The 12,699-nt window shown below is 50.8% G+C and overlaps 1 protein-coding gene across 4 annotated transcripts in view; it reads right to left on the bottom strand.

Moving 5' to 3' along the window:
* Positions 1-12,699, bottom strand: part of TNS3 (tensin 3) — a 223,798-nt gene that overhangs the window by 122,116 nt on the left and 88,983 nt on the right. For all 4 annotated transcript variants that reach the window (XM_032758139.2, XM_058445056.1, XM_058445064.1 and 1 more), the window contains 3 exons: positions 9,218-9,330; positions 8,077-8,137; positions 5,908-5,983 (listed from right to left, as the gene is read on the bottom strand). In XM_032758139.2, coding sequence (XP_032614030.1) covers positions 5,908-5,983; positions 8,077-8,137; positions 9,218-9,330 — 250 coding nt within the window. The remainder of the gene's footprint in view (positions 1-5,907; positions 5,984-8,076; positions 8,138-9,217; positions 9,331-12,699) is intronic.

Below are 12,699 nucleotides of genomic sequence, written 5' to 3'. Positions count from 1 at the left end.
CTTAAGTAAGTGCCCTCAGTAAGAAACAACCAGCAACAGCACTATTTGTTTGTGAAAACTTCTTGAGCAGGCAACACCTTTGTTTACAAGTCGTATCACTGGAGCGAGGTTCTAGAGCTAGCAACCATGAACACAAAATTCAAGTGGCCGTGGATTTGCCCAAGCAGGGGCAGCAAGATGAAGCATGTGTTTATAAACCCTGGACCTGAGAGCCAGACCAGGGAGGCAGCAAGCCGGATCAGGTCCCTGGAGCCCTGCCAGACTCCTGATGGGCCCGCTGCCCACGTGAATTCCTGAACAGGGTTACATAATGCCTCGGCTGCCCTCCCCATGGCACTGCCTGACAACACCATATTTACTAAACCTCTTGAGGTTCTGGCCTTTTGAAAGGAGCAGGCTTAAGAATCTGACCTTTTGCGAAAAGCACATTGCAAAGACGGGACGGGTCAGGCGTGCAGCTGGGAGGGGCCGAGCAGGGATGGGCTGGCAGTGTCCAGGCAAAGGCAGACAGCAGGTCAAGGTCAGCTTTGCTGTTGCCTGCAGCAGCTCCATCTGCTAGTAACTGAGTCCAGGGAGTGGCAAATGGGGCTCTGTTTTCCCAAGTCACTTGCCACAGTAGACTTGACTCTGGCCCTTCCTTCTCTGTGAACTTGACCACTGTGATCTTCGCCAGTAAGTCCCAGGGCAGAAGCCCTCATGAGGAAAGCCAGGCAAATGTCCCTGCAGGCAAGGCAGACACCAGAACCACGGACGGGAAAACTCAAAGAGGACAAGAGGCCTTTCGAAGGAGGAGGATGAAGGATGGCTAGCCTGCCTGGGAAGCCACTTTCCGCCTTGAAAAGTACACAGACAGCCTCAGAAAACACCCAGACTGAGAGCACTGAGACATATGCAGTCTTCAGGGTGTAAATCTACACATGTGCTTCCTGCTCCTTAGGGTCCTCTCCAAGCCATGACTGTTGCCAAAAGAAATAAAACCACCTGCGTATCTGAACTTCACACAGAAAAGGCCCTGTAACTTCTTCCCCCACTGCAGCCTTCTCAACTTAAGGTTTGCTCAGTGAACCTGCAGCAGGGCACGTCAAGCAGTCACAGAGAAAAACTGAAGGAAGGGCAAAGTGAAGGCGGCGTGGGCATCCTGTGCTGAGCATGGCGGAGTGGGTCACTGGAAGGTGGGAAGAGGCTGGAGAGGAAGAATCCGGCGCTACTCCTGCACTGCACACCCTCAGAACACCCAGAAGAAGCGTGAACAGGAGGAGGGGATGGCTCCCGCTCCTCTCTAGGGATGCTTTGCCAATAATGAGAAACGTGCAACCCCATTTTTTTTCTTCCTGTGTTGTTCCCTTAGATCGTTTTCAGAGGGAGTCAACAGCACTGAGATTTCTGGGCTTTGGCAAAAGATACACTCCAGACTCTGATGGGAGCGCTGGCAGTGACACCCTGGGCTTCTACTCTCCAGGTCGACCACAGATGTGAGCTCTGCTGTGAAGCCACTCCTTCTCTGACATGCTGGAAATCGTCTCTCCCACCTAACCTTCAGCTCTTGCTGCCGTGCACCTTCTGCCACGCTCAATTCCACCTGCCCTAGCTATCTGCACGCTCATCTCCCTGGAGGACCCAGACTCCCAGGAACAGGAGCCCTGCACTGCCCACTCGCGTGTCCACCACATCCTCTCATGCAGGCCGCACGCTGAACGTGCTCAGGATAAAGGCTGGTGACAAACCACAGCCACAGGGGCCGGGCCGTCAATGGCACCTGACTGCACTAGTAATCTTACTAAACTTTCTAGGAGAGGTTTATTTAATAAATAGAGTTGTTACAGGCTGAATGGTGTCCCTCCAAAATCCATAGGTTGAAGGTCTCAGCACTTCAGCACAGGGCTGTGTTTGGAGATGGAGTCTTCACAAAGATAAATTAAAATGAGGTCATTAGGCTGGGCCTGAATGAATGATAACTGGTGTCCTTGTAAGAAGAAGAGATGAGGATATAGACACACAGAGGGAAGCCCAGTTGAGGACACAGGGAGAAGACAGCCACCTCCAGGTCAAGGAGAGAGGCCTCAGGAGAAACCACCCTGCCCACACCTGGATCTCCGGCTCCCAGCCTCCAGGACTGTGGGAGAATCACCTCTGTTGTTTAAGCTGAGACCAAAGGGTGAAGCCTGAGTTGACAGGTCAGGGACAAGGTGGGTGGACAGTGCTGGATCAGCAGGGCTTGGGGACAGAATGGAGGGATCAGCTGGGGCAGCACGAGGCGGCTGGCGGGTTCCAGTGGCCTGAGGGACACACGGTCTGAATGCCAATCAGGTTAGAGCCAGCGAGGGGCAGAGGACCAGGAGGAGATGGCAGGCTGGAGAACGCCAGCCCAGGGTGGCCTGGAGGCCACTGGGAAGACTCCCAAGGGCTGCAGGTGGGACGCTGCAGGTGGGACGCTGAGGAAAGGAGGCCACCGCCTCCTTCACCCACTCTCCGCCCCGCCCCACCCTGTTCCTGGGCCTGCCTCAGTTATCAAGTGCCAAACCCACACCTCCACCACACCCCTTCCAAGTCCCACTCACGCCGCCCACTCAAAGCCGCATTCCAACTGCTGCAACAGAGATGCATGTAATGTCTACTCAGACTACACGCTTGGGCTGCGGTCCCCACTACAGGGTGGGACAGGATAGGACGCAGCACGGTGGGGAGAGGGCCTGTGGGCTGGGTGGGGTGCTGGGGGTTCTTCCAGAGGGAAGAGGCAGTGGCTGCCCCAAAGACTAAGCCACAGTCTGGTCTGATAGAGGAAAGTGACCTGGTGATGCCGCAGGGTCACATCGATGTAGTTTCATCCTCTGCCAGGCGCTGTCCTGGGAGACTTATGTGACTGAGTACATTTAATCCTCACAAACCCTAAGTATGGTCTTCACTGGGCAGAAGTCTACATTTCCCGAAACAAAATATGCAGCTATGTAAGCCCTACAAAATCTGGTTTCAACCTTCCAAGACAACGACTTCCCTTGCAAGACAGACATCCTAACAGCATCAGCCTCTGTGGGTGCCTCAAGCCTGGGATGCAGCATCTCTGTTTGTATAATAACACCCCTTCCAACCTGGAGCCAACTCACAGGACACATCCATCTGAGTCCTCCTGTGACCTCTCCCACCCCATCTCATCAAGGTCTCTGTGGGCTAACAGTGTAAGCAGGTTCCCTCCTGCCAGAAAGCCCATGTCCCCAACAGGATCCTCTAGGGCAAAAACTTCACTCATGGGCCTAGAGCCAAGCACAGGGACTCAAAAAGCACAAAACATTCAAAAAAAAGACTACTGGATGAATGACAGTAGGAAGAAGGGGCCACAGAAGATAATGAGGAGGAAGGAGGGAGGGAGCAGAGAGGAGGAAAAGGAAGAAGGGCAAGAGGAGGAGGGAGGGCAAGAGGAGGAGGGAGAAGTTTGTAAAGGCAAGGTGGGAGAGAAGAGAGGGGAGAAGAGAAGGAAGGAGGAGGAGGTAGCTGGGAAGAGAGGAGAGGAGCCAGGCACTTCCCAGGAGACTGCCCCACCCGCCTGGTCTCAGGAAGACCCTGCAGCTACCAGCCCATAAACAGCCCAGGGGAGAGGGCTGTCCCATGCTGTTGGTGAGGGGGAGGGGAAGCCACATCTTAGCCTGAGGGTCACCCTCCAGGACTGAGTTGTTCAGCTGCCTCCCATGAGTCATCTTAAAGGGACGGGGCCATGGGGCCATAACTACTCATCACTGAAGATCTGGTTCGGAGAGCAACCGCCCTTGAGATGCTGCCTCCCAGGGCAGGTAGAACACTACGCAAACAAGATGAGGGCGGGTGCAAATCCTACCAGCATGGCCCCCAGCCTCTCTTGGCCTACTCTTTTTTTTTTTTTTTTTCTGAGATGGAGTCTCGCTCTGTCGCCCAGGCTGGAGTGCAGTGGCATCATCTAGGCTCACTGCAAGCTCCGCCTCCTGGGTTCATGTCATTCTCCTGCCTCAACCTCCTGAGTAGCTGGGACTACAGGCGCGCGCCACCACCACCGGCTAATTTTTAGTAGAGATGGGGTTTCACTGTGTCAGCCAGGATGGTCTCGATCTCCTGACCTCATGATCCGCCCACCTCAGCCTCCCAAAATGCTGGAATTACAGGCGTGAGCCACTGCGCCCAGCCCAGCCTCCTCTTTAAAGCTGGAACACTGGACCCAGTTCCAGAGTGGGTGGAGGAGTAAAGTGCTGAACATAGCCGGTGCTCAATAAAGGCTCAGGCCCTTTGTCCAACGATCCCAGGAAGTGTCCTGGGAGAAGGAGCCTCCAGGGTGAAGTCTCCTAGGAAACAAGCCCAGGGCTGCCTTCTGGACCACAGGATGTGAGGGAACACCACAGCGGATGTCTCTCTCCCCTCCTGGTCCTCCCTCTCACTTCCAACCAACAGGGACGCCACACCACTGCTGCAGCACAGCACCGCTGAGGACAGACTTCCAGCCCAGGTCCTCCTCCTTAGGACAGTAGAATAGACAGCTGAGGAAACGGGCCTATAAAAACGTATGACGCACCCCAAACCTCAGCTTTCTCGCCTATGAAACGGGAGGCAAGATGTTTATAAAGTGCTTACTCAATGCCTTGAAAAGGGCTGGGCCTGGCTATTGTTCCAGACCTGCCTTCCAGGCCTGAAGAACCCCTCAATTAGGTGGTGAGCATGTGAAACAGGACAGACCCGGAGGCCCCAGAGGGACCCCGCAGGCGTGGATGGGTTTAGACAGTCTCCACCTTCAATCCTCGCTGATTTGATTTTTGTAAGAATTCAGGACCAGCAAGGTAGGGAGTTCACCACCCACTAAGCTAAGATTTTAAATTCTAGGGGTTATGGGGAAATTAATGAAAATCCTCAAAAACTTTGTCTAGGGCATTTATAGTACAATGAAAAGCTAATTCTCGATTCACCCTACTGCCTTATAGAAGTGGGTCTTCGAAGGCCATGAAATCTTTACATTCTATGATTCTATGCATGCTGAAAGTCATACATATGCCTTTAAAGCTTACCTTGTTTCAGATAAAAAACTTTCCTAAAATTATTTTAAATGTATGAATTGTTTGTATTCAAGAAAAATAAAAGGCAAAAATGTAATGGCTAATCTCCAAGAACCAACACACCCAAGAGTCAAAATTGTCTGGAGAAATCATTGTTTTGATCATTAATCAAGCTGTAATTGCACCAGCTGTATTTCACACTTTGGCTATCAATGATACATAAATATTCTATTTCTGCACCCACACTCTGGCAGGCCTGTGATCATGTGAAGAATGCAAATTATAGTCAGAACACAGGGGTTCTCAGAAGTGAGTGGCCGAGTTAGGACATTAATTTCCAGGTTATAGATCTCAAGGGGCTCTAGAATGAAAGAGAATCAAGAATGAAGATTTGTTCCGTCCCTTTAATTAAAATAGTTTTATTCAGAAAGTTAACTAAATGCCTTAAGGCAGTGGTCACTCATCTTTCTGGCACCAGGGACTGGTTTCACAGAAGACAATTTTTCCATGGACTGGTGGAGGATGGTTTCAGGATGAAACTGTTCCACCTCAGATCATCATTCTCCTAAGGAGTGTGCAACCTAGATCACTCGCACACACAGTTCACAATAGGGTTCACACTCCTATGAGAATCTCATGGCGCTGCTGATCTGACGGGAGGCAGAGCTCAGGTGGTCATGCTCGCTTGCCAGGCCTGGTTCCTAACAGGCCACGGACCAATAAGGTCCACGGCCCGGGGGTGGGGGACCCCAGTGTTAAGGTAAAAGCTACTTTTCATTCTTCCTACAGGGTACTTTTTTGGTGGTGGGGGTTACTGTTTTAACACAGAATCATGATTTCAAGTCATCACCACTGGGAGAGTGGGGACACGGACACATCTGTGGCCACGGTGGGCACTCACCATGACATCTCCCTTCAGAAGCTGGGCCGGCTCGATGGCGATGCAGATCCTGCTGGGGTTTTCTGGGCCAACGTTGCTTTGGGATGAAGAAGAAGGCAGATCATTATGCAACTTCATGATTTCGTGGGAAGAATACATGTAGAGAAAAGCAACCGTACAACCAAAAACTCAGAAATTACACAGAATGCCCAGTCAGCCCAGAATCTAATTCCTGAGAATCTAAATGAATCTAAAAAGGTAAAGAAAGCTCCCAGGCCATGGAGGGTCCTCATAGCATCATCATGGTCAGTGACTGACTTGAAGTGACTAAGGTCCAACTCCAGAGGCCCGAGCTTGGAGATGACCATGCAGCCTTAGAGGAAGGGGCCACAGTTTCAGTTACCAACTGCGGGTGCAATTCCAGAGTGACATCAGTGCACACAGGGCCCAGAGCAAACCCAGAAACGTGACAATAGCTCTTTGTGAGTAGTGAGAATATTTGTTAACTTTACTAGCTTTTCATAAAATGCCTGTCCACATACAAAAAGACAAAGAAAGCTCAGAAATGTGTACAAATTTGGGGGATGTGTGGCTACCTTTTGTTTAAAATGCAAAGGAAGCCGGACATGGCTCATGCCTGTAATCCCAGGACTTTGGGAAGCCAAGGCAGGCGAATCACTTGAGGTCAGGAGTTTGAGACCAGCCTGACTAACATAGTGAAACCCCATCTCTACAAAAATACAAAATTTATCTGGGCATGATGGCAGGTGCCTGTAATCCCAGCTACTCGGGAGGCTGAGGCAGGAGAATCACTTGAACCTGGAAGTGGAGGTTGCAGTGAGCGGAGATTGTGCCAGAGTGAGATGCTGTCTCAAAAAAAAATTAATAAATAAAAATAAAAAACAAAATGGAAAGGAGTGAGAAAGAAAAACCACAGTAGTGAGATCCTATCATAGGACTCTCTCCAATATGTTCACAGTTAACCTTCCCTATTCTTGGGTTCCACATTCATGGACTCAACTGACTGGGGATAGAAAATACTGTGGGAAATAAATAAAAAACAAAAATGCAACCATAAAAAAAACAGAAGTTAAAAAACAGTACATTGTAACAACTATTTTCACAGCCTTTACATTGAATTAGGTATTGTTATGTAATCCATAGATGATTTAAAGTATACAGGAGAATGCTCATGGGTTATATGAAAATACAATGCAAGTTTTTTGTTGTTGTTGTTTTCTTTTTTTTGAGACCAAGTCTGGCTCTGTCGCCAGGCTGGAGTGCCATGGCACGATCTCGGCTCACTGCAACCTCTGCCTCTCAGGTTCAAGCAATTCTCCTGCCTCAGCCTCCCAAGTAGCTGGGACTACAGGCACACGCCACCACGCCCAGCTAATTTTTGTATTTTTAGTAGAGACGGGATTTCATCATGTTGGCCAGGATGGTCTCAATCTCTTGACCTCATGATCCGCCCACCTCCACCTCCCAAAATGCTGGGATTACAGGTGTGAACCACCACGCCTGGCCTTTTTTTTGACTCTCGCTCTGTCACCTAGCCTGGAGTGCAGTGGTGCAATCTCGGCTCACTGCAACCTCCGCCTCCCCGGTTCAAGTGATTCTCCTACCTCCACCTCGAGTAGCTGGGTTTACAGGTGCACAACCCCACGACTGGCTAATTTTTGTATTTTTAGTTGAGATGGGGTTTCACCATGATGGCCAGGGGCTCGGTGGCTCACACCTGTAATCCTGGCACTTTGGGAGGCCGACACGGGTAGATCACTTGAGGTCAGGAGTTCAAGACAATGCCGTTTTATAAAACACACTCGAACATCCTCGGATTTGGGTAATCAAAGGGGGTCCTGGAATCAATCCCCCTTGAAAACCGAGGGGCCACCATACTCCAAAAAGCAAATGGCCCTCTCCCCCCTCAAAATTCCAGCCCCTATGTCCTTTAATGGAGCCAACTAGTGTGACAGCCCAAAGACACTTGTGCAGGGCAGGAGAGAGGGCCGAGGCGTGATGCTGGAGCATGGGCCACGAGAGGGTTTTCCCCACTGGACTCTTCTTTGGCTTCTTGGCATTCTCTGACCTGAACCCTCCCACCCTCTTAATGCGGGACAGGCAGCTGAAGCTCAGCTGCAATTTCCTGAGCCGTCCAGATCCCACAGCAGCAGCAGCAGCAGCACTCACTAGATCCCGGAGGTGTACACAGGCTGCATGGCTTGGTAGAGCTTCAGAAAGGGCCGGCACACTGAAAGAAAGGCACAACTGTCTGTAGAGGCATGACCGGTACAGAACGAACAGGAATTTGGCAATCAGAAAGACAGAAAGGGATGAGGAGACCAGGAGACTGCACCTGCGGCCTTTGAGGTTTGGGAAGGCAGCGCATGGAGCCACAGAAGCCTGCAGAGCAACACAGTTTGACCTTTATCCAAAGGGTGCTAAAGGCTCCTGAATTGAAGCCAGACTGCTTCAAAACCAACTAGCAGCTTGGCAAGGTCACTCTGGCCATAATGACCAGGGGGACCTGAAGGCACAGATGTACTTCAGAGAAAATAGAAACCTCTGAGCAAGCACCTGCATGGGACTGGCGAGGAGGGGCAAGGGTCCTGAATCCCGGCCATGTGCTGTGTGTGCCTGCATGGGACTGGGAAGGAGAGGACAGGGCCCTGACCCTCAGCCATGTGCCATGTGCCATGTGCCATGTGCTCCTGCATGGGACTAGGGAGGAGGGATAGGGCCCTGCTGACCCTCGGCCATATGCTCTGTGCACCTTTGGGGAACTGGGGATGTGGGGACAGGGCCCTGATCCCCAGTCGTGTGCTGTGCTCATCTAAGTGGGACAGGGAGGAGAGGGCTCAGGGCCCTCACCCTCATCTACATGCTGTGTGCTTTCCTGTGGGGTCATTTTAAAGGAGAAGGAGGAGATGGGCTCATGAGATGCGTCAGGAGAGACTGGGTCACATTCATGCCTCTCTTACTGGGCTTCTTCCATGGCTTGTGACCTCAAGGCCAACTGCACAGCTGACCCATCAGGGCTGCAGCCCAGAACAATGCTTGTCTGCCCGAGTCACTATGCATATACATAGGGGTATTTCTGATCACCCTTGCTGGCCGCCAGTCCCTCCCCTGATTAAATAACTTGGCCCAACCACATAAACATGGCGCTGTGACCACAGAAGAGGGACACAGTCAATCGCCAGGGAGGCAGTGGAGCAGATATTGGGCCCTCTTGGAAGGAAAGCAGAGGCTTATCTAAATTGAGGGGCCCAGGACCAGCCCCAAGTCTGGGCCAGCCAATCACAGGTGCCATGTCATGGAGGACACTCACCTCCACCTGTGTCGAAGTTGGGGGTGCCGTGGAGGATGACAAAATGCAGGAACAGTGGGGAGGCATTCATTTTCACCGATCCGGACAAGAGCCCACTGAGGAACTGAACGTACCTGCAAAAGGACAGCTGGGTTAGACTTCCCAGAAGCATCTTCAGCCCCTGCTGAGAAGGGAACTCAAGGAGAAACACATCCTGGCTGGGTCTGGGGCTCTGGGAGAGAACCGGTCCACTGCTCACAGCCAGGGGTTCTCAGCGTGGTGCTGCGCTCACAGGTCTGAGGGCTTCCCACCAGCGCACCAGGCACCAGGGACACCAAGGCACAACTGGCCTCTCAGCTTGAGCATCCCACACCTGAAAGGCCTCTGTGCCTGTCCACTGAACCTATTGCCGGGCAAAGCCAGGACACAGGCCATCACAATCCCCACTGGTGAGCGGCGGAAGCAAAGGCCTGGCACACTGGTGGGCGTGTGCTCTGTCACTAGCATTGCACATACAGCAGGGTCACGTGACCCAGGCCCAGAACCACTCACTGCACCTGCTGCTTTCTGTTCATACTCGGGACCCCTAAGAAAAGGCTGGAGTCCACACTCCCCTCCTACCCCGCAGCCTTCCACGCCACATCTGATAAGAGGCTCTCCTTCCTGCTGTCCCTCTCTCTTCAGGGCCCAGCTCCAAAGGCGAAGGCCATGTGGGCCGTCAGCCTCTCTGAGTGTAGGCATCAGCCTCATGCTTCCAACACTGACCACATACAACTTCCATGAGCATTTGGTGGTCAAGCGGGAAGCTTCTACACTAGGAGCATCTGACTGCCGGGGTCCTCATGAGGCTTGACGTGGCAGCAGTGACCAGAAGACGAGCCAGAGGCTTGCCAAGCTCTCTGACGCTTCCCTGGCCTGTCCTGCCTGCTGGTGCCCTGCCTGGCATGGCCCCTGCCCTGAGGTCCCTCACCATGGCCACTGCACCCACACAACCTCCACTGTAGCCTCAACACCTTGCATGGAATCTGTGTTTCTGTATCTGTCTCCACCAAAGTACTGTACTCTTTGCAGGAAATACCCAAACAACCAAAAATCCTGCAATATTTAATAATCTGTGCATCTCTCTATTGCCACAGCAGACTGAGGCAGGAAGTGGCAGGTGACTGTGCTGCCAGCACCTACAACCATCCTACCCCAAGCCAGAAATGGCCATCACAGACCTTGTGTTAAGAAAAAAAATCTCTCACTTATGCTGGCAATTCACACCCAGTCCCTTATTCAAGCAGTTAAATTTGTATACAAACTAAACAAGAGAAGACTTCTGTTAAACAATACCAAAAAAAGGAAAACCCTACTTATAGTCCACCCACTAGGAAAATGTTAGAAAAGCGAGTTTGCTTCAGTTCAGTTACAATTCATAGTGAGAAACAGGGCATGTCAGTATTTCCATCTTCCTGGCAGCAAACTTCTCTTCTGCTCTCTCAGAACAGGACAAAACCTCACAAGAGTTGCAGAGGACAGACGCTCAGCCTGGAGGCGTGGGGACCCTGTGAGGCCGATGACCAGACTTCAGTGGACCTCCAGGTGGCTCCCACACGCCTCCCCTGCAGGGTACTTTCTACCCTGGCAACAAGACTTCTCACCCTCAGTTGTACGTAGGCAGACGAATGCATGAATTGTGTATTTTTAATCATGCAAATTTTACGCATTGTGGATTTCATGGGTCCTTTGGCTCCATGGTTTTGAGTAAAAGTGAGGAACCACAAATGCCCGGATTGAGAGGCCTGAGTCACCTTCTCTGGGGCATTTCCGCCCTCCCTCCAGCACAGGGCAGCCCTGGACACCGGGAAATCAGCTTCCTCAGCTCATCTGGTTTGTCAGTGGCACATTGAGTCCCACATCGCCTGGCCATGTGCTCGGGCGGTTCTGCAGTGACCACGCAGCTGAGACGGCCCTGTTCCCTGGGGGTGTTCTCAGTGCCCCATGTGCACTTGGACCAGGCATCTAGGTGAAGTCGATGTTTGTTTTATGACTTTATGCAAACATGGAAGGCTCTGGAGCGCTGGGCCTGAGGGGCTCCTGTTCATGGCAGGGTAAGGGGTCCAACTAGCTGAGCCCAGAGTTAGCGCCAAGGTCCTATGAGGGGCAAACAGCCATCCTCCGGGAAATGACCCAGGTCTTGTACCATACTGTGGTCACAGAGCTTCATTTCTGCTGATGTGGCCTGGCCGGAATTGTTGCCCCTGCCACTAGACGAAGCACGAGAAGTATTTCCTTCAGATGAGGAGGGCCAAGCTGACGAGCTCCCAAAGAAGGCCAAAGTCTTCTTTGCCACGAGCTCCCAAAGAAGGCCAAAGTCCAGGGCCACAAGCCCAGTGGTGGTCAGAGGAGAAGGGAAGGAGGCTGTCACTGCCTGGGACCCAGGACTCCAGAGTCTTCTCCCCAAAACCAGTTCTCAACAGTCATCACCTCTCAGGTCAGTCTACAAAGGGCTGCTCAGGTGATAGTTTAACCAATCAAAAAGTAACCTCTTGGAATATAATTCTCATATGTCCTTTATAGAAAACAACTTTTTATGCATCATATTTTCAGGTAAATTAAAGACATAAAATGCTAAGGTAAATGTTATTTTTTTCTTCCTTCATATGCTTTCTTAATAAGGTAAGATTAACAACAACAACAAAAAAAACCCAACATATTGTTCAAAATCCCAAATAAAAGCATGCCTTTAAAAAACATTTTTTTAAAAAATAGCAATGCCTTATAAAAACAACAAAGTTCACTGCAAATATAAGCTGTAGTGAATGCTATGAGATTGCAGACAGATAGCCAAGCATAGGTAATAGCACTGAGTTTGTGAGTGACTTCCTAGAGAACCACCATCAGTACCAAAGAAAAGAACATTCAGGTATGGATGAAAATAAGGGAGGCCAGGCGCGGTGGCTCACGCCTATAATCCCAGCACTCTGGGAGGCTGAGGTGGGCGGATCACCTGAGGTCAGGAGTTTGAGACCAGCCTAGCCAATGTGTTGAAATCCTGTCTCTACAAAAAATTAATTAATTAATTAATTAACTAACTAATTTTAAAAATTAGCTGGGCATGGTGGCATACGCCTGTAATCCCGGCTACACAGGAAGCTGAGGCATGAGAATTGCTTGAACCCAGGAGGTAGAGGTTGCAGTGAGCCTAGACTGCACCACTGCACTCCAGCCTGAGTGACAGAGCAAGACCCTGTCTCAAAGCAAAAAAAGAAAAGAAGGAGAAACGAACATAACAGGACAGAATTGCACAATTAGTTCATCCAGCTGACTATGGAAAGGATCAACTTTAACTTCGTATACATGGTATTTATCTGTGGCATTAAAGGTGGATATAAATGAATCAACTGTAGGGTATCAGATGCCCTCTAAAGACCATCCCAACAGCCTTATCCAAAATAAAATGTTCCTACTTAGTCAACACAGTTTTCAGAGCCGGGAAGATTAGAAACCAGATACTTTAT

Source organism: Hylobates moloch, unplaced genomic scaffold (assembly GCF_009828535.3).
Source record: "Hylobates moloch isolate HMO894 unplaced genomic scaffold, HMol_V3 SCAFFOLD_1, whole genome shotgun sequence".
Lineage (NCBI taxonomy): Eukaryota > Metazoa > Chordata > Mammalia > Primates > Hylobatidae > Hylobates > Hylobates moloch.
Note: the sequence above shows the minus strand (reverse complement) of the source record. Positions and strands in the feature narration are given on the sequence as shown.